This window comes from Panthera leo, chromosome E3 (assembly GCF_018350215.1).
Source record: "Panthera leo isolate Ple1 chromosome E3, P.leo_Ple1_pat1.1, whole genome shotgun sequence".
In the NCBI taxonomy this organism is placed as follows: domain Eukaryota; kingdom Metazoa; phylum Chordata; class Mammalia; order Carnivora; family Felidae; genus Panthera; species Panthera leo.
This window is the reverse complement of record NC_056694.1, coordinates 35,703,750-35,730,957: the sequence shown is the minus strand read 5'-3', so window position 1 is coordinate 35,730,957 and position 27,208 is coordinate 35,703,750. Positions and strand designations below refer to the sequence as shown.

Sequence of the window (27,208 nt, the reverse complement as noted above, 5' to 3'; positions counted from 1 at the left end):
TGAGGTCAACTTCCCACCTGACTTTTTGTTTTTGTCATTAGCTGAAGATGTTAGCTAAGGTGATGTCTGGGGACCTTTTAAGAGTTACTCAGTTTTCCTAGGTATGTCCTGTGTATACAGAAGGTATAAACTTCTGTTTAAACTTCTGTTTGTTTTTCTGTAGTTAATCTTTTATTATGGGGGATATTAGCCAAGAACCCAGAAGGGTAGAGGCAAACTTATTTTTCCCTCCCCTGTAAAATGTTAATTCAGAATTTAAAATGAATTTTTGGATTCTTTTTGGAGTGTGGTGTTGGAAAATATTTTTTTCTTAATATTAAAACTATCTTGTCATAGCGTTTGTCCCATTTGAAGAGAAAGAACAAAACATCTGGATTTCTCCCCCAGTAGAAGGGTAGTTGATTATAAATCCTATTTGGGCTTGTCATGTGAATCCTGGTCCTCCAGCTCTAGAGAGATGTTTTAAGCTATAGGTATTTCCTTTGAAATATTCTCTGGGACTTGGTGATTATCTGAGCCCAGGAGAACAATGCCACATTAGAGATATTGACCATACTTGACTCTTAGTCCAATATAAGCAGCCTAGTCTTTTCTCTATATTGCCCTTCCAGGGTTGATACCTGAAATCATTAACATAGATTTCAGGTGCTATCTTCTGAAAACACAAGGGCCTGTGGTCATAACAGCATGCAGTTGCCCTGGAATCGCCTGTGTAAATGGTTTTTTTTTCTTCTTCCCTAGGGGTTGGCTTTCATGGGGTGGTCCCTGGATCATGCCTTTCTTTTCTCAGTGGTGAGTAGGCAAGTATCAAGAGAGATTTACACCGGAAGCTCCTTGAGGCTCTTGATCAGTTTCCTATGGCTTCTGTAAAAAATTGTCACAAATTTGTGGCTTACTACAGCAGAACTGTGTTTTCTCACAGCTCTGGTAGGCACAAGTCTGAAATCAACGATGGGGTTTTGGCATGGTGGTGGAGGTCTGGAGCCAATGGCCAAGAAAGAACTATTCCTTTTTTTTTCTTCCACTTATAAGATAATTCCTTTTTTTAAATGTTTATTTATTTATTTTGAGAGAGAGAGAGAGAGTGAGCACTGGAGAGGGACAGAGAGAGAAGGGACACAGAGAATCTGAAGCAGGTTCTGCGCAAATCCCCAGTATAGGGCTCAAACTCATGAACCGTGAAATCATGTCCTGAGCCAAAGTCAGACACTTAACCAACTGAGCCACCCAGGCACCCAGGAAAGGATTCTTGAGAGGTCTAGGATACAAAAAGATGTTATTAAAGCATAGGGACAAGACCCTTGGGCAGAAAGAGCTGTCCCAAGATTGTGAGGAGAGACTGATTATATACTTGGGAGTTGGGGGAGGTAAAGTCAAGGGCAAGTTCCTAAAGGGATTTTCATATGCTAAAGAAGACTCACAGGATATTAATGGACTAGCTATTGTCAAGCTAAGGTTGTTTTTCCCTCTAGCAAAGCATTAACTTGAAGACAGTAGGGGGTTCCTGGAGAAATGTTCTACTTTGCCTGCCTCAAGTATTTGTCAATGGGCTGCAGGTTATAAAATTTAATTTCATTTTTCATTTCCTTCTGCCTTTGTTTCCCATGTCATTCCCCCCTGAATAATTTTAACTCAAATCTTTAAGGATGCTAAGGGTGAATGGTTTCATCTTATTTATTTTTGTTTTTATTTTTTTAATGTTTATTTCTGAGAGAGAGAGACACACACACACACACACAGCATGAGTGAGGAGGGGCAGAGAGAGAAGGAGACACAGAATACGAAGCAGGCTCCAGGCGCTGAGCTGTTAGCACAGAGCCCGATGCGGGGCTTGAACCCACAAACCACGAGATCATGACCTGAGCTGAAGTTGGATGCCCAACCGACTGAGCCACCCAGGTGCTCCTGGATGGTTTCATCTTCTGTCAGCAGGGTTACCTCCTACCAGATTCTCTGTGAGTGAATGCTTCCCTTGCCTCTTCCAGCTCCCAGTTGTTACGGGCACTCCTTGGCTAGTGGCTCTGTCACTCCAGTCTCTGCTTCTGTCTTCATATGGATATCTCTTCTCTATCTCTTAAAAGGACACTTGTCATTGGATTTAGGGTCCATGAAGATAACCTTGATGATCTCATTTCAAGATGCTTAATTACATCTGCAAAGACCGTATTTCCAAAGAAGGTCACATTCACAGATTCCAGGGTTTGGGACATGGACATATCTTTTGAGAGTTAGTATTCCACCCACTCTAGACTCCTTGCTTCTAAATCCTTGGAGGCCTCCAGAATCTCACTGGCAGACATTTATCCCCACCTGTTCACAGGGACCTTTAACTTCTGGGCATTTCGGAGCTGTGAATGGTGCTAATGTATGATACAGGATGATGGTTCTCTGAATTGTGGGCATAAATATCCCTGACCTACAAAAATCATCAGAAACAACTACCATACAAAATGCAGAAGAAATTAAGTTTCTCTGGGGAGAGAGAACGGCTTTTGAAAAGAACAGATACACAAGTGCTTTGATGTCTAAAAGCCAGAAGAACTCAGAAGACTTGGAAGAGCATACTTTAAAAATAAAACTTTTTTTAAGTTCTCAATACTCTGCTCAGAACCAGGTCTCACAAAGACACTTGGAGGGTGCCATCAATGATAGCTAACATTTATCCATGACTTGACATATGCTAAGATTTTGCATGTATTAGATATGCCTCCCAACAAATGAAGCGGCTATCATTTTCCTTATTTTACATACAGGGAATTCAGTTATATGAACCCAAACAGTGTGACTCCTTAGCATGTAGAAAATCCTATCTGTTGCCAGTGATTAAGTCACTGTTTGGAGTTTTCCAACTACAGAAAGGAGAATGGCTGTCTTCTGTGGGGAAATTGATTGCTTAGTGATGAGTCCATGCCTCCAAACTCATCCTTAACACTTAAGTACTTGAGCTTTTTTTTCCTGGTGAAGTCATCAAATGGGGCTGAAGTACTTACTCGACTACTCTGGTTCGGAAAAGGTCAGCTCGGAGCCCATCCGGAGACACCAGCTCTACGAGGAGCGATCGGAACAACAATTTGTTCCCGCCAAAGTGACATTTTTCCAATTTGAGCCCAACATTGTTCAGAAGCAAGCGCAGTCCCCTGTGGTGCCTCCCGTGTAGATCTGCAGTGCATGACAAACCAACAATATCATCTAAATAAAAAATCCAGCATGGGTTTAGTAAATTAATCCTGACAAGAATAAATCGAATAATCTTAGGGAGATGGCAAGAGCTCTGATTCTGCCAGATGGCTTTTTTCAGTCACTTGCATGGGTCCGTGGTGGCAGATTAAAAACAAAAACTTGCCTTTGGCTTCTTGATTTCGTTAGTTAGTTGATTAACACCTCCCACTTCTTTGTGGGCAAATCAAAACTGGATATGGACTCTTCCCTGCACACTCCACATATTTTCACTGGAGGAAAGAAAGGAATGCATACTTCCCCCGGTCAGAATAGCATAAAACAGATGAGGAACTGCTTTATCTTGCCTTGTTTCTAGATGGCATCTCCTGGGTTTAAAAATAATTCATGATTTTCATCACTCCCATACTGAGTTAATCACTATGTGTCTTAGTGGAGGAACTCCAAGAGAGTTGTTAGTAAGAGTAAAGGTTCAGGGTCAATCAAAGACCTCAGCGATTAAATAGGGGTGTGGTAAGAAAACCATGACTCCATGACCCCAAGACTGGGGCTTTGCAGATAATCTGGGAATCTCGTTGCCTTAGTCAGTTTAGGCTGCCATAACAAAATACTACAGATTGAGAGACTTAAAACAAGAGAAATGTATTTGCTTACAGTTCTGGAAGCTGGAAGTCCAAAATCAGGAAGGCAGCAAGGTCAGGTTCTGGGGAGTACTAGTCCTGGGTCAGAGATGGCCCCTTCTCTCTGTGTTCTCACATGGCCTTTCCTTTGTGCGTGGATACAGAGAGAGAGGGAACAAGCTCTTTGGTATTTCTTCTTAAAATACCAGATAAAGTTCCCCCTTTTATGACCTCATTTAACTTTAATTACTTCCTTAGAGGCCCCATTTCCAAATATAGTCACCCTGGGGGTTTGCGGCTTCAACATATGCATTTTGGGGAACACAGTCATTCAGTCTACACATTTTTTAAGTAAAAAAAAATTGTTTATTTATTTTTGAGAGACAGAGAGAACAGAGTGTGAGTGGGGGGAGGGGCCGAGAGAGGGAGACACAGAATCTGAAGCAGGTTCCAGGCTCTGAGCTGTCAGCACAGAGCCTGATGCAGGGCTCAAACTCAAGAAAAATCATGACCTGAGCCAAAGTCAGACGCTTAACCGACTGAGCCACCCAGGCGCCCCAGTCTACACATTTGTTAAAATGCAGATTCTAATTCAGTCTATTTGGGGTGAAGCCTGAGATGCTCCATTTTAACAAGCTCCCAGGTGATGCTGTAGTTTCTGGGGCACAGACCCCACTTTGAATAGCTAGTTTCTAATATTACCCCTATGTTACAGATAAGACAACTGGCATTTTGGAAGGTAGAGACACTTGCCTAAGCTACACAGCTCTCATGTTATGGCACCACACCTGGGATGCAGGAGTCTGGCTTCAGCATGAACTGCTAGTCATGACACTGTTCAGCCTTAGCCCTAGCAGAATGCCTGGAGGGATTGCTAAAGCAGGGATCACTTCATTAGGTCTGGGTGGGGACCAAGAATATGCATTTCTTGGAGGTTCTCAGGTGATGCTGATGCTGCTGTTATGGGGACCATGCTTTGAGAATCACAACGGTGCCTCTTCTCTAGATAATTTTGCTTTAGATGTCCCTCCTCTGCATAGAAAGGAAAATAATGCCTGGGTGGCTCAGTTGGTTAAGCATCCAACTCTTCATTTTGGCTCAAGTCATGATCTCATGGTTTGTGGGTTGGAGCCCCATGTCAGGCTCTGCGCTGATGGCTTGGAGCCTGCTTAGGATTCTCTCCCCCCACCCCTCTGTTTCTCTCCCACTCATGCTTGTGTACTCTCTCTTTCTCTCTCTCAAAAATAAAATAAACTTAAAAAAAAAAAAGGAAGGAACATAATGAGACATAGGGCCTGAATTATCCATACTGACCAACCACCTTGACTAAAACAAAATAAAATTACCTGAAAGGAGTGGAAAGTGCCTAGTGTAGGAGCCATTTCCAGGTGTAGACTTATGCTCCGTCGTTGTGTGACCTAGGATGAGTTACCTAATCACTCATGTCAATATTTTTATGGTAAAACTAAAAACGCCAACCTTGCTTGGTTGTGGGGAGCTTAGAGACAAGTATGAAAAACACCTGCCCAGTTCTGGGCACCAAGGAGTCATTCAATCATTGTTCACTGTTTCAGTCTCATTTTACAGATATTGAAACAGTCTGTTACATAAAAATAACCAGCAAACAAACAATAAAAAAAAACCCAAAACAAAAAACCCCCACAAAATGACAAAAAACAAGAACAACAAAAAAACAACCTTCACCTTATGATATTGTCTCCTTAGGTTCCATTCTTGATTCATACAGACCTAGAATTTCTTGTGCTTAATAAATCACCATGGTAATGGCCTTCCACTTAATCAACTTTCTCCCAAGGATGCATCAGCAGAATAGACCAAAGTACTTATCAATGAGAGAATAAATATTTCTATAGATTTAACTTACCCCCAAGCCATTATTGTTTGAAGACCCCTACACTATTCTGCTACCCATAGCCCCCCATCTCCATTCTAGAATGGTCAGGCCAAAAACCTTGGAATGGTTCGTGGCCTATGTCTTTCTCTCATATTCCACCTCTAATCCTTTAAGACACCTGTGGACTCCATCCAGCTTCCACCTCTGAGTATATATGTGAAAGAATTGAAAACAAGGACTTGAACACCCATGTTCATTATTCATCGTAGCCAAAAGTTGGAAACAACCATCCATGGATGAATGGGTCAACAAAATGTAATGTGTACATAGAATATTCTTCATCCTTAAAGAGGAATAAGAGGAATGAAATTCTAACATCTGCTACTACATGGCTGAGCCTTAGATGAAGACATGCCAGATGAAATAAGCCAGACACAAAAGCACAGACACTGTATGATCCCTCTAATATGAGTGTTATACACTGAATTGTACCCTATCCCCAAATTCATATGTTGAGGCTCCAGCCCCCAGTGTGACTGTTTTTAGATATAGGGCCTTTAGGAAGATAATGGAGATTTAAAAGGTCATAGGGTCCTAGCTTGATGGCACTCATGTCCTTATAAGAAGAGGAAGGAATGCCAGAGATCTCTCCTTGCATATAGAGAAGAGACCACATGAGGGCACAGTCAGGAGGTGGCCATCTACAAGCCTAGAAGAGAGTTCTTACCAGAAACAAACCCTGACAGCATCTCAATTCTGGACTTGTGACCTCTGGAATTGTGAAAAAAAAAATAGATTTCTTTTATTAAAGTTGCCCAATCTGTGGTCTTTCGTTGTGGCCGATGTAGCAGACTGACCCTATGAGGTACCTAGAGTAGTCAAACCCACAGAGAAAGAAAGTAGCACTGAGGCCACCAGGGACTGGGGGCGGGAGGAGTGGGGACTTAGTGTTTAATGGGAGCAGCGTTTCAATTGGAGGGTGAAGAAGTTCTATAGATGGAGGGTGGGGATGTTTGCGCGACAATGTGAAAGCTCTTCATGCCACTAAACCACTAAACACTTTGAATGGTCAAAATAGTAAATGTTACGTGTATTTTGCCACAAGATAAAACACGATAAAACTTGAGTGGTTCCTCACTACTTTCAGAATAAAGCCCAACATCCTCCTCAGATCTCATCTCCCACTATTTTCCTAATAAATTTCTCTCCTGTCCTGAGTCTTCCTTCCTCCTTCCTGTAGCTTAACTGTGTCCGATACTTGGCACTTGCTCTCCCTTGCCTGAGATGCTCTTTCCCCAGGAGCAGGCTCATCCCCTAACTTCCGTCAAGCCTTTGCTCAGTTGCCACTTCTCTTAAAAATATTTTTTTAATGATTGTTTTGTTTATTTATTTATTTATTGATTTATTTATTTATTTATTTATTCATTCATTTATTTGAGTGTGTGTGTGTGTGTGTGTGAACTGAGGAGGGGAGGAGAGAGAGGGAGACAGAATCCCAAGCTGGCTCTGAGATGTCAGTGCAGAGTCCCACGTGGGGCTCAATGTCATGAACTGTGAGATCCTGACTGGAGCCCAATTCAGTTGCTCAACCTCCTGAGCCACCAGGACGCCCCTGCCACTTCTCTTTAAATTTAAAATTTTATTCCCCCATCTTACATTTCCATTCCTTTTTCCATGCTTTATTTTTCTTCGTAGTACGTATCCTCTTATAAAATACCATTTATTGATGTTTCTTTTTTATTGTCTTTCTCTTCTAGCAGAATGTAAGCCTCTCCAGGGCAGGACTTTCCATGTGTTTTGTATGTTATTGAGTCTTCATTTCCTAGAGCAACAGTGCTGAATGTATATCTTCTGAATGCATTAGTGAATGAATATTGCAATTACATATGTGGGGTGGGGGAGACATTTTATCTAACTGGTAAATTCCTTGAGAGTAGAAACCATGTTTTTTTTTTCATCTTTACATTCCAGAGCAACATGAAAAAGTGCATAAAAAAGTAGATGTACAATAAAGATGGATGGAAGGAACCATGGATGCATGGATAAATGGATGGATGGATGATGGATGGATGACAGGGTGGATGGCTGGACAGACAGAAACATAAAAAAAATAGGTGGTGATGGTTTTGTGTTGAAGGAAGGTAGATTTGAGTATCCTAAATCTGGAATGAGAGAGTTGAGGGCAGTTCCTGCTGATGTGAATAAAGGTATTGGGGGGGGGGGGGGCATATTATTTTATGAGCCATCAGCTTCTCTTTGTTGTGGCCTCTGATCCATAGCTTTTGCCTTCACCCCACATCTGCATGTAATAAAGCTTAGTTATGACATCCATATGTCTCTAATGCAAACACCAGGGCATATACTTCTTAAAAGGGCTATAAAGAGCAATGGCTCGAGAAACAACCATTAGGAGCGTGGGTTTTTTATTATTTTAAAGGGCATTTCAACGACACTGCTGAATGTTCCCTGACCATAAGTCTGATTCCTGTTCTTTCTCTTTCTTTTCTCATCCTCTCAGGATATCAAAGCAGACTGCAATACCTGTGTGGAAATAGAGGACAGAAAGGTAAGTCAGTATTTTTCATCTTTTTGGTTCCCCAAAAAAACAAGAACTCTATGATATAAACCCAAGTGTTTAAAGGCTGGACAGTGGCTTGCAAAGGTGATTCATGTACTGATATTAGACACTTAAAGACAGTCATACTTTAAAAGATTTGTCTTTTTTTTTTTTCTTTGCAATCTCTGTTATCTCTAATGGCTTCAATGAAGAGTACATTACATAATTAAGTATTAAAAAACTTGGTGCCGGTTTTTATTTTAGTCATATGCTTCTCATAGCTCATTTATCCTTAACTCATTTCATATTTTTGTTGAACATCATTGATGATTATAATCTTACATATGAGATAAAATATATAATATTGGACTTTGCAAGCTTTGTCCCTATATTTGGTTTTTATACACATTGAAAGAGAGGCTGCCTCAGTTTCTTTCCATCATGACACATTTACATGAGCGGCTACTTTCTATCACATAAATCTATTTATGTGAGATGTTTTTGGGGGGCAGGGAGGGGAGGTCATTTCCTACATTTTCAGAGTCACCCCAACCCCCATTCATCTTCCTGTTATACTTGGTGTGGATCCCCTCAGGAAAAACAGCTGTTAGACAATTGTTCTCCACAGTCTGTCCTTATTGACAAGAGTTCACAGATGTTTCCCTGGTAAAGCGCATCCAAGCAGATCAAATTTTGCCTTTAATGCCTTGGATCCAAAGAGGTCAAATAAGTGAATTGAGGGTACATATCTCCCAGCTACTTTTGACATCGTTCCACAATTTTGAAAGATGTTTCTCTGTGCAACTGTACCATTATTGTCGAATGCAGGTATTATGTCAAGCAGAGGTTTTCAGCCCTGATTTGGTGATAGCTCAGTCATCTGCTGATTAATAAGGTGGTTGAGCACTCCTCAAAACAAAATTTGCTTTTAAATAAAAGGCAATTATGGTGCATTATTTTAAGGAGCGTTAATCTCTTCGTGTTGAAAGGAATAATGATACGGTAGCTGAGATTCTCTCTGCCTGATCTTCAGCTCCTTTCCAGGTTTGGGTCGCTCTTGTTTTCAGGCAAAGGCATTTCTACTCATATTTGCATCCCCTGTGTTGTTTGCGTGTCGGCATTCTTGCGGGTGTGTGTTTTGTGAGTTGGACAAATGGAACGTAGGCTGAACATGTGTCTACAGTCTTTTCTCATCTGTTCCTACCGGTCGTACCACCAGTGATCTGCCCCAGCCACTCTGCCCACATCACAGTGAAAGAATGTCTCCTGCCCTGCTTCCTACGTGCAGGTTGTTTCTACTTCCCTTGGACTTTTGTAGAATTCATAAGCATGTTTCTGTTGAGTATTATTTTTTTTGGTACCTTCTTTGCCAGTAGTGTTTGAAAGATACCAGGAGACCTGATGCTGTTAAAACAATATCCGCTCCATCACCAGCAAGATAAATGAGCAGCCAGGATAATCTCTGGGCAGTGAAAGCTGGCCACATAGCTCCATTCTACCTAGCCAAACTGCCACTGGTTCATACATCATGGTGATAAGGATCTCCCAAGTCTGTGGATCCGACTGGTGGGGAAAAGTCGTATGTGATCATTCTGTACATGGCTTCAGCTGTTTTCAGAAAACAGTAACACATGTACACACACACAGACACACACACACGCATTTCTATGCTTTGTCATAGCCTGTGGGGTTGAGTCAGGCACTTTAGATAAAGCCTCATCTCTAAACAGGTTCACCTGTTGTTTTCCAAACATGAGTGCTCATGAAGGATGATACATGAATTAACCACACCCCTTTTGCTGCAGTTAATTGGTGATGACTCCTGGCAAAGCAACAGTTGTAATGACTCCTTCCATTTTGATCGTCTTATTTTCTAAGGATTTTTTATTCGCTCTGTTTGAAAGGAAAACTTTTCTTCCTCTCCAATTCTTTTCCAGTTTATTTTTGGGCTGATTCTTACATTTGGGCAGTAGCTTCTCTGGGTCGCCTAATGTGGTTGGGAGTGGGGGTGAGGTATTGGGGGAGGCTCTTTACATCAGGGTCTTGCCTCCTAATGGAAATGTCAACCCTAGCCATCCCAGAGGGGCAGTGTCCCGCCCTCCACTGAAGAGTGCCAGTCCCACCCCCATGTACCGTGATGTGGTGCGAGGGCATGCAGGGAGACAGCGGCCGTGGCATCTGGAGTGATCTTCATCCAGTCTCTCGAATGCACTCTGGAACGTCTGTCACCCTGACGTATAATTATGAAATTTCACCATTGAAGCGATGACACTCAGTCCTGCGTGTGTGTGCGCGCCCCTCTCCATTTAATCCGAATGCTTCTGGCAAAATCAGTAATTTGATAAAGTGGAATTGAAGTGACAAGAGATGACAGAGGTGCCATAATAAGTCAGCCTGCCTCTGAAGACACAGCCCCTTGGCCCGGGTGGGTTTTTACGAATCGCTGAGTGCTCTGAAGGGAAACCAGCAGTGATTTCTTTAAAGCTCCATTTCCTTTAGTTAAGAAAGCTTAACCTGATGTCGGTAGGACTCGGTGCATGTTTAAGAACACTGTGTGTTTTTTTCCTTTTTTCATTTTCTTTTCACTTTTCCTTCCTGTCTGCCTCTCTTCAGTGTATACTCTATCTGTGGATGTATCTGTGTGCTTACACCTACACATTGGTGTATGGTTGAGTACCTTCTGGATAGAAGAATTTCTGAGAACAAGATCTCACCTTTGCTGTAGAGTCTAATAGGGTCTCTCCCTCCTGCCCCCTCCAGTTGCACACCCCATCCTATTTGGTAGGGACGTTCACCTTGAGCTGAATCATTTTTGAACTGATTGAATCCCAGACCAGGTATAATGATGGGAGATAAATGCTGAATTGCAAGAGATAGAGCCCTCATCCTAATGAAGAGAAGTAACTTTGCTCTTCGGGTCTGCACGCAGGCTGGTTCCACCTGACAGCATTGACCCAATGAGAGAATCGTTTTTCTCTCCTGTGTGTCTATTTTTCTCTATCCCAGATGCATATGTTCCATCGGCAGACATTGGCAAGGAGAACCCTGCCTGGTTGTGTGTGGAGAGATTCACAGTGTGTACTTGGGTGTGCCTCCTGTTTTACATTTCCCTTTTTCTTGCAAGCCCACCAATTAGCAGAGCCCCTGTGAATAGACCTGCATGTAGATGGCTTTCTGGCCATTTCTTAGCATCACCCAGAAGGCTGTCACAGGGAGCTCTCAAGGGCTGGCAGCATTTTTCACCCTTAAGTGGGAAGCAGAGCTCAGATTGTTTCCTCCCACAGGTGAATGCCACAGAGCTAATGCAGATTTAGCAAAGGTGACACAAGGTAACCCATCACTCGGAGCGGCCGTCTGGCCTTGCAAAACCGCGTGCGTTTGACATTTACAGTACCCGTGTTGCTGGTGGGGAGCTGAGGCATTTAAATTCATTTTTATTTGTGGTGTGAAATCCATCTGAATTTCAGTACTATTATGAAGACCGTGATTCAGGTGACGGCAGAAGAGGTGGATGGATCAGCTGGGGGTAGAATCTGTCAGGAGATGAGAGCCCATTTGTCAAAGGCTATAAACACAGACAGGCCTTCCTCTCCTCACTTATCGCCTGGGCTGGTGCAGCTAAACAGTTTCAGATCTGCTATGAAATTGCATGGAAGGAAGTTTGAGCTGTTTTCAAAGTTAGAGCAACTTTCAGATTGGATCCAGTTGGAGCTGTGATAGGGATTCATAGTAGATGCCGTCTGCCTGGCTTAACCCTGAGCTTTCGGACTTTTCCCTTTTACGATACTTACCCTGGATCAAGACTCCTAAGTGCCTCCAATACTTCCTGTACCTTGTGTAGCAGGGACCGACATTACCCTCATTACACAGGTCAAAAAATGGAAGAGCTTAAGTGACTTGCCCGAGGTCAAGTGACTACAGAGGCCAGGATTTGAACTCAGAGATTCTTACTGCCGAGGCTATGCTCTTAGCTCTAACTAACGCTAGACTAATGCTAGACTCTCTTACACACACAAACATGGAAATTAAATTTGTCAGAGACTTGTGCTTTCCAACAGATGAATTTGTGCCCAGAATGGTATCTTCATCCATTGCCAACAACATAATCTGACTTTCAATTTGGGGCAACCTTTCAGCCCTCACGTTTTTAGCCCCTTTTGTCAAAGGCTAGTAGAGACTTGCCGTAGAGACTTAACATAGCCTTGTCAGCCCCGAACCTCTCCTGAGTCATTGGCACCTGGCGGTGGGGATGCCAGGACTAATTCTGGTCTTGAGGACAAGAGAAAACAGCACCAGAAGTGTACTTTTGGCTTCTCTTTCCAATAGATGTGGTTCAGTTTTAGCTTTTGTATTTCCACCAGGGTATATGCAAGGATTAGAAATCCTGTGCTCACAACACGGGAGTAAACATAGTGTGGTAGTGAAAACCATAGGTTTTGGGGCCTGAAAGTCCTGGGTTTTAATCCCAGTACTACTTAGTGGCACTGTGACCTTGAGAAGCTATCTTACCTTGTCTCAGTCTCCATTTGTCTGTCTGTGAATTAAAGATGATAAAATTCACTTGAAAATTTGGTTTGAGGAGTTGATAATACCATAAGGCAGTGTATAGAATGCCTGGCACAAAATAAGAGTACAGTTAACTGTATCTACTCTTATTTTTGTTTTGCTAATGTCTGCACCTACAGGCGTCACATGTCATTTATAATTAAATCTCTTTTAAAAAAGACAAGTCCCCAGAAAGTGTTATGGAGGCTCACAGAAAGGGACAACCAACGGGACTTAGTAGACTTGGGGAATATTTTACCCAAGAAAAGATGCTTGGCCTCAGTCAAGAAATAAACTCAGCCGTCTGCTGGGTCCAGGCAGGAATCCTATTGTGGGGTAAAATGAAGCGCAGGGGACAGCAGCGAACTCCAGAGCAGTGGCCCCATATACAGGAGCTGTGATACAGCTACCTGTTGCCATGTGGAATATATGTTTAGTTTTGCCATTTTTCTCAGCCAGTCTGGAAATATGGATTTTAATGGAAGGCTACTGATTTTTAACACACCATGCAAGCCAAGTAAAACACATATGCAGAAAAGATTTAAGAGATGCAGAGGGCTTGAGACCTATAAGCTACATCTCAGTGGATTCAGAGGAGCACTTATGTGCATAATTCTGGAGATGGAGTCTGTTGAAGGCCCTCCTGGCAGAGGGAACTCATCAGGCAAAGACAGAGGCGTCAAAGAATGTGGCATGTTTCAGGTACGTCCAGGCCTAGTGTGCATGTCTGAGAGTGGTGGGAGGGGAGACTGAGGCAGTGAGGGATAGAAGATTATGGAGGGTATTATTTGCCTTGCTGATGGATCAGAGCTTTGCATCAGTCGCTCCTCCCAGTGGAAGGGGAGAGTAAGGGAGGGCAGGAAGCCAGAGGTGTATGGAACCAAAGAGGTGCTGGAAACTTTGTGTGACTAACTTGCCAAAGAGGAAGTCCTAAGGAAACAGGGAGAGAGGCCAGAGCACACAGATGCAGCCAGTGTCTGGCCATGGTTAAGTGCAGGGATGCCATGACGATGAAGGCTTTGCCTAGAGCAAGGTGAGGCCAGCCAGTGCTCAGACATACTGGTGCTGGGTTTCCAGCCAGATGTCCTCTTTCTGAAGATGTGTGGTGGAAAAGGACCACATCTTCTGGGGCCAGTATTGCTAAATACAGGAGTCAGATTTCAGATGATAAATGAAATACCTCCAAGTGGCTCATGGACATGGCATCATCTCAGTGAAGGAGTGTTGAAGTTACTCTTTTGGTTATTTTTCAGACCTTGGGATTGCACCAAGGAGGTGTAACTTGGTCGGTGTTTTGTTTCATTCATAACAAACCCCAAGGTAGCATTATTTTACTTTTGAGTTAGGCTTGCATTCTGTGTATGACAAAGGATACTGTTCTTTCCATTTACTTCAGTATACAGTTTTCTTTTAAAAAATTCTATTTAAGGGGCACCTGGGTGGCTCAGTTGGTTGAGCATCTGCCTCTTGATTTTGCCTCAGGTCATGATCCCAGGGTCATGGGATTAAGCCCCACATCAGGCTCCAAGCTGGGTGTGGAGCCTGCTTCAGATTCATTCTCTCTCTCTCTCTCTCTCTCTCTCTCTCTCTCTCTCTCTCTCTCTCTCCTTCTGCCCCTCTCCCCTGCTCATGCTCTAAATAAATAAATAGATAATAAATAAATAATTCTGCCTAAGACTGTCTTTTATAATTATAACATATTCATTAAGAACAAAACAACTGAGTGGGTTTAATGAAAATCAGATGGATGTTGAAAAATTGTATATAAGGATTGCAAATAACTGGATTTTAAGGAACTGTTTTCAGACGGTGTGTTTGCAATCAGAGGAGAGATTTGGGTTTGCATTTGGGAATTTTCAAACTTTGTAAGGAAGACTGGCTGGGGGCAAGGATGGAATCAGGAGTCCAGGCTGGAATGCAGATGAGAGGGCATGAGTCTGAGCTAGAACCACACAGGAGATGAGAGGAAGGTCTGGATTTGGGGAGAGTTCATCAGACCTATCCATGTGGTTTGGCGACTTTGACCCCAGGTCATGGGCAGCTCCATCAAGGGACATGCCAGAGGCTGGCCGCCTTACGTATTTGCATCCAGCTGGCTGCCATGAGAAGTGAAGGAGTTGATTGACATGGACAAGAAATGGATCTCCTGGATTTCAGAGGCTTAGATGGCAGTGAGGTTGAAAATGAGCACAAAGCAGTCATCAGAGTTGGTTTTCTATTTGTACTGTTCTCTTGCTGTGGGGCTAGGGGTGGAGTAGTCCTCTGGGCTCTGACAGGCAGAACAAAGACAGAGGGGAAGGTGTCCTCCTTACTCAGAGGGCCTCTCCCTGGAATGGGAAGTATTCATGGACGAGTTCCTCATTAAAGACTGAAATGAGATACTCAAGGAGGACAAGGGCAAAGATTGCAGTGAGTGCCATTTGGTGAGACTCAGGATTTGTCTGGGGATTGGATTTCTTTTCTGCTCCAAATGTTGTTTAAGGCTCATGATGTGTATGCATTACATGGGGAGATGCTCCAAGATTCCCCAAAGCAGTGGAAATGGAAATTAAAGCATCCCTGAGCAATGATATTTGAGTTGCAATTGAAGGCAGGGAGAGGGGGAGAGACTCCTGGGTGGCGTTCAAAGATGGAAGTCTGGATGAAGAAACATGGCATGACTCAGGGACTGAACAGAGGTGTGTGGCTTGAGATGAAGCAGGAAGTGAGCAAGGGCCAAGCCACCTATGGCCTTGCAAATCTGAGAGTGAGTGCTTTGTCATGCGTCACAGAATGAAATCTTACATGGAATGTGATTTGATGGTGTGAAATAATCAGATACATGAAGACTCTCCCATTGCCTATGGTGTCTACTTGTCCACAGCTTATGCTTGACCCCTAAAACCTCTGGAAGGTCACCTCTGGCCCCACTATCTCTGGCCAAAGAGTAGGGTGGGGTCATCTAACACCAGCAAAGCTATTGTCTGCTTTGATTACCCTTTCTCTGGGCATTACATTCTTCTTCTCATGCAAATTCCTCAAGACCCTGAATCTTCTTCACACTATTAGCCATCATTCCTATCAAGCAAGGCTCTCCTTCCAGATGAATCCACAGCCACTACCCAGCCTGTGGTTTGGCTGTGTTTGGGGCAGCATTGTAGTCTTGCTGCCACCATATCCTACCAAAGAATGGTGCCATCTAGCATTGGCAAAGCAACCCACATTTATAGATTTGCCTTCTGCTGAGATGTTCATGAGATTTGGTGTGTATACCACAACAGACCCCATCTTATCCTGGGACATTCTGACAGAGAGCTGCACATGTAGCCCATCAAAAGCCAGACTCAACATCATTTCTACTTAGACTTGGGGACTAGCCAAAAGTAGAGAAGATAAATGCCAGGGTCTGGAATTATGTGTCCAGAACCTCAGACAGGGGATGGAAGTCAACTTTGGAGAGGACTCCCTCTCCCCCAAAATTGGTTGCTGCCAAGAAATCTTTGACATTTTTGTTCACTTCTACATGATTTATTTCAAAAAAACAATGTAATATGGTAGAAAACAGTTTGGGGAGCAGATCTGGGTTCGAATCCTAGTTCTGCCCTTGGTAGTTATAAGACCTTGGGAAAGCCACATTAGCTTTCTGATCCACAGTCATACCATCTATAAAATGGGGATAGATAATGCGTGCCATATAGTGTTCTTGTGGGCTATATTAGGACATCTTCGATGGCACAAGAGAAAACCAATTTGGACCAGCTTAAAGATTAAAAAGAAAAGACAGCCTGTTAGGTCTCATAACAGCAAAATTGGGCTATCTTCTGGTTTAGTTGGATTGTGGTATTTAAATACAAATGTGGTAGAAAAGAAAAGGGGATCACTAGCTACAGGCTTAAATTCTACCTGCGGAAAGAGAGGGCTTCCTTTCCAGTGGTTTCGGTACAAATGCAGGGGATGATAGCCATTGGCTTAACCTGAGTCACTTAGTTACGGAAAGCAGTACTCAGCTAGTCTGTCTGCTTTCATCCACAACTGGAAGTAGGATGGGCCCCAGCTGAATGACGTAAATGGAGTATGGCAGAGTATAGTCCCCAAAGGAAACCTTGACTGATTGTTTTTCCAGAAGAGAAAATGCAGATAAGTAATAGACCTCACATGCATTGAGCACTTACTATATACTGGACTCTGTTTTTAGCACTTTATGTGCATTCTATTATTGATCTTTATAAAGATTCTTTAAGATAGGTACAATATTTATCCCCATTTTGCAGATGAGAAAACTGAGGGAAGGAGGACTTAGCTAACAGTTAAGTAGTAAGTATAGGGTAGATTCCAACTCAGGGTCTGCCTTTGATTCTTAACCACTGACTATGCTACTTCTGCCAAGGATGCTACACAGGAGAAAACAAATGGTCCTCACTGCCCAGCATGCTCAGTTCCTGGCACACAAGTAAATGGTTGCTCTGATTTTGAGAATTATTGTAGCAAAGTCCTCGAAGGAATAGGAATACCTCGGGCCAGTCCTAAATGGAATTCTGTGATGCATCTCTCATTTAATTTCCTCTTAATCAGTCCTCCTTAAGTATTATCTTGAGGTCCTCAATGTGTCTGCTTTTTGGAATGATCAAAATGCTCAGGTTCCAGTCACTGCTTCATTTCTCTGCATGACTGAGAGTTATTTTTGTAGACAAGAGTTCCTTACTCTAGGATGGGTCTCTGCACCTGCCTTTTATATTTTATCTGCAGGTTAGCTGATGCTTTCTCTTTTACTGAACTTTGAAAATGACATGTTAGTCATCCTTTCCTCTTTCATTTATTTTAGGGAAATTTGAAGGTAGTGGTGGGCTGGGGGATGGGGGAAGGCACATAAAAACTGGAAGAGCTTCTAAAATGGATGTGGTGTGGAGTTAAATTAGCCTCTGATGGGTCAGAAACCCAAATGACAGATGATGAGGGGTGCTGGGCACATTCAGCAGTACCTCGGGCAAAGATGTAACACATAGAGCACAGTGAAAAGCTCTTGAGGTGGATCAGGCCATTTGCCTGAAACACCCTCCCGTCAGCCTTGATGTTGGCTTTGGGAAGCTAGTCTAAAGAATCATGGCATAACAGACTGGCTAAGAGCTTTAGCTCAGGATTCTCAAAGGCCTGGGTCTGAACCCCAGCCTGGCCACTTCGTGGTTACTTAACCTTGCAGATGCTCATGATCTGCTGTAAAATGGAGAGAAATAGAGTAGATACTTTTTGGGGGTGACTGTGGGACCCAGTGAGCTAATTTACTTAGGGTACTCAGCATCCTGGCTATGCAGATGATATGCCTTCAAGAAATGCAGGCTACCCTGTTACATTCTACCATATGCTTTTGTTGTTTTGTTGTCTTCTTTAACTGTGGTGTCATTTTCTTGGATCTCCAGTGGGATGAGAGAAGTTAAGTAAAACTGGTAGGACCAGTTAAGTACATAGCTAAGTAAATAGGAAAGATAAAACTAGATACCAGGTCCCCAGTTACCAGTGGAAGATTCTGTGTATCCTGCATGCACTTATGAATCTGGTTGAGGGTGCATAGAGAGGGTTGGAAAGCCTACCTACAAGTGTAGGCCAGTGAATGGAAACAGGTTTAATTTCTGGCATTAGTTCAGATTGATTGATGGTGTCTGTACAGAGTGCTGTGTTGATGAGGAGTCTGAGCCCTGGGTTTTACAGAAAGAGTGCACGTTTGATTAGTGATGCCTGACAAAGGTGAAGGAGGGGGAGTTACAGTGTGTGTGCCAGAAAAAGGTGGTTCCTGGCACTGAAAGTTGAATCTGGCAACTGATAAGTGAAACAACCCTAAATGCTTCACATTTAAGCCCAAAGATGAAGAGAAGACAGGCACTTCATGCTTCTGTTTCATTCTCTGTTTGGTCTTTACTTTTGAGCACCTGTTTTTCTTGTTATATTACAGATTTTCAGTCCGTGAAGCCACTGGTATGTTTATAGATATTTGTGTGTGGCTTAAACACAATTTAATACATAAGAGCCTTATGCTAGACACATATAGCTTCACTTTTCCTAGGCCCTTGAGAAGCCTTTTCTCTTCGGTTACTTCTGGTCATAAGTTACCTGACTTCAGCCTCAGGTAGGGTTATGCTTTTGAAACCTCAATTTTAAAAGTGTGATTTATCTACAAGATATCTGTCATCTCCTTGCATTATGTATTAATTGGGGCTGACTTGCTTACATTTTAATACTATTAATTATAGCTGTTACTTTCATTTGTCATTTATTTTACTCAAAAAAAGCAACTCTATTTTTTGTGTAATTTTTACTGATACTTCTTTCAACTATGATTTAAAATTCATTTAGGAAACAATTAAATGCACAGCTAGTTTTCTAGGATAGTTCTGTCATCTCTTCTCAAAAAAAAAAAAATGCCCATCGGCTTCTTTTGTGATGAGTGGTGTGAGTGTTAATTAATTTTTTTTTCCTCTTCACTTGGTGTGTTTTATTATACCACTTCTTGATATGTGATTGGGTGACTTTACGACACTTTAGATAGAAAGCATGTCCTGTCCAAATGTGATTTATGTTGTCCCAGAACTTTTGCACAGTTCAGCTGAAATTTTCTTCATGTTGATCAAGGTCAGAAAACCCAGGGATTATACCATCCATCTTAGTAGCTGGAGTGCTGAAATAATTTTTGATGGGACTTGATGCAGTAGCAACAGAATCCAAAGGTCGAGTGGGGAAAACATTCTCACACGTGCAAATTCACATATGCACAGGCATGCAGAAACATGTGCCTGTGTTATATTGAATTTTTATCCCTTTAATTGGCTTATTTTTTGGTCTATTATAGGTTAGAATTTATTTATTTATTTATTATTTATTTATTTATTTAATTTATAAATTAAAAATTTTTTTTGTTAAGTTTATTTATTTTTGAGAGAGAGAGAGAGAGACAAAGCAGGAGAAGGGGAGGGGTAGTGAGAGAGGGAGACACAGAATCCGAAGCAGGCCCCGGGCTCTGAGCTGTCAGCACAGGGCCCTACACGGGGCTTGACCTCATGAACAGTGAGATCATGACCTCAGCCAAAGTTAGAAGCTTAAAGGACTGAGCCATCCAGGCGCCCCTAGGTTAGAATTTATTTTTGAATAAAATCATCAAAAATGCATTATCTTTTACTATAGCCATTGCAGACTAAAAGCTATCAGAATCTGCAGGTCAACCAAAGGTTTTTCATATTTTCTTTTTAACCAGAAAGTTTTTTCGGTGGATTGGAGGACAGATCATTTAATTCTTTTTTAATGTTTATTTTTTTGTTTTTTGACAGACAGAGAGAGAGAGAGAGAGAGAGAGAGAGCAAGTGGGGGAGGGGCAAAGAAAGAGGGAGACACAGAATCTGAAGCAGGCTGCAGGCTCTGAGCTGTCAGCACAGAGCCCAACGTGGGGCTCAAACTCACAAACTGGGAGATCATGACCTGAGCCGAAGTTGGATGCTTAACCGACTGAGCCACCCAGACGCCCCAGGACAGATCCTTTAGAACATAAAATATGTGGAGCTCAAAATGTTTTAGCGTTTGGTTAAGGTATACATCAGGAAGCAAATCCTGGTCATGAGGCATGCAAGCAGAATGACTCAGCCAGGGAGGCTGATAGCTTTTCCCAGGCTCTTGATCCGGTCAAATAACTGATTCCTATGGTATACAGAGAATCAGGTCAAGGAAGTAATAGAACTTAAATGTATGTTTTGCATCCCCTCAAAATAGTACCATAATTTGGAATGAGGAAAAAAATACAGTTTTTAATTTGATCTATTTAAATTGAATTTTTCAGTTGATGTAATTCATCAATGCATAAATTGACAAATACTTATTCTGCCCTGACAATAGGAGTGAAGTGTCTTCATGGGGAAATCACAAAAGCTTGCGAGTGATCACTAAGGAGCTAACAAAAAATTCACACAAAGGATAGAATCACATAGAAACAAACACATGGTGAACACCTGTCCTTGATAGCTGTACAAAAAGGCAAAGTAAAGCCGGTGTGACATACTAATTTCTGCCTACCAAATAGGCGATGTTGACATACTTTCCCATTCTAGCAAAATTGCCGTGAAACTGGCTCCTGTGTTCTTTACCGGTTGTGCCACAAGTTGATGAAACTCGTTCAAAAACCAGAGTACCCGTACCTATGATCCACCATGCAGATAACTACTCCTTTGACCCAATCTTATTCCTATGAATTATTTCAATTGCCCAGCCTTAAGGGAGTGGCTTATTATGTTGAGTACATAATGATGGAGTATAATGTCAATGTTAAAAGTGATTATAGGTTAGTGTCAGAGGTCCACGAATAATAATTGATGTCATATTGAACAAAAATACATCCTATAATATAGCATGAGCTTCTGACTACTATCAAGTATAAAATTCACATGAAGAAAGAGAAATATTTATGTTTTTCATGTTCAAACATAATTTCATTGATTTATGATTTGAGAGTTAGAAAGTAAGTCATTATCATGGTAAATTTTTTAAATTAATTATTTATTTTTTAATTTACATCCAAGTTAGTTAGCATATGGTGCAACAGTGATTTCAGGAGTAGATTCCTTAATGCCCCTTACCCATTTAGCCCATCCCCCCTCCCACAACCCCTCCAGTAACCCTCTGTTTTTTCTCTATATTTAGGAGTCTCTTATGTTTTGTCCCCCTCCCTGTTTTTATATTAATTTTGCTTCCCTTCCCTTGTGTTCATCTACTTTGTCTCTTAAAATGCTCATATGAGTGAAGTCATAGGGTATTTGTCTTTCTCTGACTGGCTAATTCGCTTACCATAATTCCCTCTAGTTCCATCCACATAGTTGCAAATGGCAAGATTTCACTTCTTTTTTATTGCCGAGTAATCCTCCATTGTGTATATATACCACATCTTCTTTATGTGATGGTTAATTTTAAGTGTCAACTTGTTTGGCCATGGGATGCCCAGATTAACTATGGTTTCTGGGTGTGTCTGTGAGGGTGTTTCCAGAGGAGATTAACATTGGAATCAGTGGACTAAGTAAATTAAATCACTGTCTTCAAGCTGGGTGGGCCTCATCTAATCCATTGAGAGTTTGAATAAAACAAAAGTGAGAAAAAGGAACAATTTTGGTCACCTCCTCTCCCCGTCCTGCCTGGCCCCATGCCCCCAAGTCCCCAAGTCCCCCTTAAGCTGGGACAAGTCATTTCATCTTATCCTGCTCTCATGCTGGGGTTTATACCATTGGCTCCCCTGGTTCTCAGAACTTCAGACTGAATTAGCTGCCAGCTTCCTTGGATCTCCAGCTTTCAGATGGTGGATGATGGGTTTTTTTCAGCCTCTTTGACCACATGAGCCAATTCCTCATAATGAATCAACAAATCTCAAGGGGCACCTGGGTGGCTCAGTCATTTGAGCATCTGACTTCAGCTCAGGTCATGATCTTGTAGTTGAGGAGTTTGAGCCCCGTGTCGGGCTCTGTGCTGACAGCTTAGATCCTGTAGCCTGCTTCTGATTCTGTGTGTGTGTCTCTCTCTGCCCCTCCCCTGCTTATGCTCTGTCTCTCTCTGTCTCAAAAATAAAGTAACATTAAGAAAAATAAATAAATCTCTCTTTCCATATATATGTATGTATATATATGTATATATGTACATGTATATGTATATGTACATGTATCTTCTATTCTGTTTCTCTGGAGACCCCCGAGTATGGTCATAATGGAACGAATGGAGTTACCCTATTAGAAGATGTGCAACACTAAGTTTAGGGCTGAGTTTGGCCATATTACATAACCTTTCTGCAACTCGGATTCCTCTTCTGCAAAGAGGTAACAATGATTCCACCTATCTCTTAAGGTTGTTGTGAACCTTACTTATAATGTATCTCAATTGCCAGCCCAGTTCCTGGCACATAGTAATTATCGAATGCATGGTTGTCAATGGTAGTAATACTACTAAAAGCCATAAAGAGAAATCATGATAAACAACTTGTGTTCTTGTTGAGAAATAGAATGTCACAGGTAAAAAGAAATCTCTAAAGAAGACACCATAGTCTATAAGAAGTGTCTCAAGTGAAATGTTACCAAGGAGCCAAATATATAAAATAAATAACTGTCCCACTGATGAGATGGTCCTTGAAAGAAGCCCTCTTTTGTTTGTTTGTTTCTTTGTTTCTTGAAAAGCAGAAGTAGAGTTTACAGGATTGTTATCCAATACCTGACTAAATCTATCGAGCAAACATTGCTGATTCAAGCAGGTAAAGTTTTCCAAATGAACATGCTTCATGTTTGCTGAAATGGGACCTGTTGAGATTTGCAGCAACTTGGAAAAAAATGGATGGGACGATCGCAAAGAGAGAACCCTGCCACCTCCTGAGATCAAGCCTTCTTAGCTGTCACCCCCAAGTCATTGGGTGGGAGTTTCTCTACCAAGTCTGGGTCACCACACCTTTGGCTAGTCATGAAGCTCAAGCAGATACTGATGTTCTTGAAACATAACTGTCCATTTAAATCTGATCTATTCCATGTCTTACGTTGGGATGTATGTATGTATTTTATTAGATGTCCATTTTGGTGGGGTTATCACGGAAATGACTTCAATTTCCTGTTTCACCTTGCTCATGGATGGATACCAGTCAAGGACCACTCTTCCAAACAAGTTGGAGCCCTTTGTTTATCAGCCTATGCCAATAATTTTAAGAATTATTAAAACCATCATGTGTCATTTAACATTTTTACTATCTTCTTACATTCCAAGTTGTCTTTAAAACTGCTGAGATTACTAAATAGAGATGATGGTAACTGTCAAGTATCAATATCAAACAGGTGCTTTTTAATTGCTTGATCATTTGTTTCCTTATGAAGTCTATCAGAGGTGTGATATTATTTGGACTCAGTGAAGCTATCTAATAGTTATTAATCACATTCAAGGTTAAAGACAGTAGGTGTGACTCATCTGAGGATTGGAGGCTAAAGAAGCATTAGGTAGAAGTAGATAGTCGTTTTATATTTAATTTCTTTACACGAATCACTGGAAATACCAGGGTCATTGAAACACAGAGTTTCTCAGAAATTCAAAATTAATGTACTGACTCCAGGTACACCTGGATCTAGGTTTTCAAATGATTCCTCAGCAAACCTTCTCCATCTCTTAACTCTGCTTTACTACTTTCCTTGATTTGACTTAGTGGATGCACTACGGCTGCAGGATTACCTCCTGAGTAATCACCTCCTCACTGAGATGAAACTAGTCCAACACCAACAGTGTGGAATCATAATAGGGGAAGGGTAGTTCTTTCCCAAAGAGAAAACTATAGTGCTTCATACAGAGTGGAATGGGTATTGGTTTGATAAAAGCAACAGCTGTCTGCACCACACAGAGCACAACTTCCAGCTGATCACCAGTCTAAAATTCCCTGGCTGATTGCTTTCTGGCCTCCACCCTCTTACCTGATCTCCTTTCCACCTTTGCTCTGTCTCTTTTCCATCCACTCTCTGACCCTCAAACATCATGCACATCCCTGTACAAAGTGCAAAATATGCATCAGTCAGAGATGTATTAAGCACAAACAAGTGTGAAATGTAGGGCTGACCTACTGTGCAGACAGGGGTGTTAGGTGTTGCTCATCCAGCAGAGTGCCTATGGTGGAGAAAGGCTTTGAGTGAATATGCAGAGAGATGTTTATGGTCACTTGAGGAGATGAGATACATATGTTCACATAAAAAGCCTGAATTCAACTCTGGACAGAGAATGAGAATAGTCAAGTCAGTAATGGAGGGAAAACTAGTTGTAGACATCTGTAGGAGAAAACAAACACTTGCTGGAAGAAGTGCCATATCAGGTGGACCCTCTAATACTAGCCAAGCTGGAAATCATCTGTATAAATAGAGAACAAAAGAAAGGGGATCTAGGAAAGGAGAAACAGTATAGAAAGAATTCTTTCCTTTAGAGACATAGTTAGGAAATAGCACTGTGGGATTATTATAGGAAAGATGTCAGAAACTCAGCTATCTCTTGACTATAACAGAAATACAGTTCAAATTGGCTTAAGCGAAAAAATGTAATTGATTAACTCCCTCTAATGGGCTGAATAATGACCTCCAAAAAGTATGTTAGAAGTTCCAACACCTTGTAGCTGCAAATGTGACCTTATTTGGAAATATGATCTTTGGAGATGCAATTAGGTTAAAATAAGGTCATACTGGATTGTGGGACAAGGTCCTAATCCAAGGGCTGGTGTTTTTGTAAAGAATGGAGAAGGAGATTTGGATATAGAAACACGCGCCGAGGGTAGAGGCAATGTGATGATGGAGGCAGAGATAGGGAGACATAGCTACCAGGCAAAGAATGACAAGGATTGCTGGCAACTACCAGAAGCAAGGAGAGACAAGGAAACATTCTTCCCTGTAACCTTCAAAGGAAACATGGGGTTATGGATACCTTATTTCAGACTTCTAGTTTCCATAACTGTGCGATAATATATTTCTGTTTTTATAAGCCATCAGGTTGTGGTGATTTGTTATAGCAGCCTTGGAAAGATAATATACTTCCACATCTGTAAATCCAGGAGTTATCTGGCTATCTGGAGCAAAATGGCCCCAGAAGATTAATTCCAGATTTACCTTTGACCAATTTCATGAGAAAGTCCTAGGTTTGGTCAGGGTTTGGCTCCTTTGTCCCTTGCTGAGCCAGTTCCTGTGGACATAGGCATGGAATGCTGTCTTTGGCTAGGTCTGAGTCCCAGGAGCATCCAATGTCAGCCCTACATGGACTCCAAAGGAAATAGGAGAGAACTCCAAAAGGAAAGGGAGCCCCAAAAAGTTTCTCAGAAGAAAAGCTAGAGAGGTGAGGAGGAGCAGGGATGGTTGTTACCAGAATCAGATGAAAAGAGATGGCCCAGGGGAGAACACACATACATCTTCCCTAGGTCAACTGGGATCACATTATGGAGAGCCATGAATGCAGGCAGGAAGGTTTTTAATACTAATTGCATAGGTAAGCTTGAGAACAGTGGACTGAAAGGTGAAGATTATTTCTTGAGAGTTCTGAGGAAGGTCTGGCAATGATCAGGTATGATCTGGCAATGATCATCTTCCTGGTATGATCAGGAAGGTTTGGCAAAAGGTAGATTGTATATAGGACACCATCCCACCTTCCTACAAATTTTGGAAAGTCCTGAGCACTTCCTATTTTACAGCTGCAGCCCTTAATGTCAGGTGGGTTCTAGCCCAAAGGTAAACTGTCAATAGTAAATAAAAGGTATCTTAGCAACTCAGATGGAGGTGGAAGGAGTCTGACCTGAACCGCTGCCTTTGGGGATGAAAAGGCCTGGACACTTTCCAGTATGAACTCATTTTCCTGCCTAGGACCAGAAGAGGATAAGGCTTCAAAAAGAGTAACAAGTATTCTCAAGTACTAAATATTTTCTACCTACAGGACCATTTGCTAACTGCTTTATAAGCATAGTTCAGTTAATCTGCATGCCCAACTAAAAACGTAGACACTTTTTTTTCAGATGATGAAATGGGATTCCGGAAATATGAAACAAATGCCCCAAGCCCACACAGTTAGGTGGCAGGGTGACAATTAGAACCGAGGTTCACCTAACCCCCCAAACCATTTGTTTTTCACCCTGTTCACAGCTGCTGCAAAATTGCGGGTTGCCAACACACTTCACATTACTCAAGGACCTGTTGCAATGTTTGACTGGTTACCTGTATAAATACGAATGCATGCCAAGACATAGATGTGTATGATCTGTTTCTTTGGAGACTAGATATATTTATTTTGTTACTCTAAGTTCAAAATGGACTTCTTGCCCCAAAAGTCTACCTACATCAAAAGATCCAAAAAAGAATGTTTTAAACATCCTGCATAAATTAAGAGCCCCATATGAAAAACACCAGGGAACTAGAATTAAATAAAAATTAAGCCTAGAAGCAGAGTAATGACCCAGTGAGTGGTTCATTATAGCCTTACATTTTCAATCAAAGATAAAGTCTCATTAAAAGTATATCTTTGATTAGGGAACAAGTTTGGACTGTTCCAAAGTTGGATCACTTTATCCACAGACATATACCATGGAGTCTTTTTTTCCCCTTCTTTTCTAACTTTAAAGACAGTGAGCTGTTTATCTCCCAACATCATTATAAAGGTTATTAATATAGAGGAAGACTGAACAGAGATGGTAAGGCTTGTACAATATCTACCAGCGCCTTTTACCTCGTAAAATTAAAAAGGCTATTTTTATAGTCTGTTGCGATTTTAGGGAATAATTTTTAAATGTCTCTAGACTGATTCATCAGTAAGTTACCATAATGAGCGTCTAATTCTGCAGTAATCCAGTAGAAATAGAATGAACACCACACATATCATGCTAACATTTTTCTAGTAGTCACAATAAAAAGGTAAGAACAGATGAAGTTAAGTTTAATAATATACTTCATTTAACCTATATGTCATATTATCATTTCA

At 41.6% G+C, this 27,208-nt stretch overlaps 1 protein-coding gene across 18 annotated transcripts in view; it reads left to right on the top strand.

The window, feature by feature from the left end:
• RBFOX1 (RNA binding fox-1 homolog 1) overlaps positions 1–27,208 on the top strand; it is a 1,461,670-nt gene that overhangs the window by 531,315 nt on the left and 903,147 nt on the right. For all 18 annotated transcript variants that reach the window (XM_042921406.1, XM_042921400.1, XM_042921398.1 and 15 more), the window contains one exon: positions 8,171–8,218. In XM_042921406.1, coding sequence (XP_042777340.1) covers positions 8,171–8,218 — 48 coding nt within the window. The remainder of the gene's footprint in view (positions 1–8,170; positions 8,219–27,208) is intronic.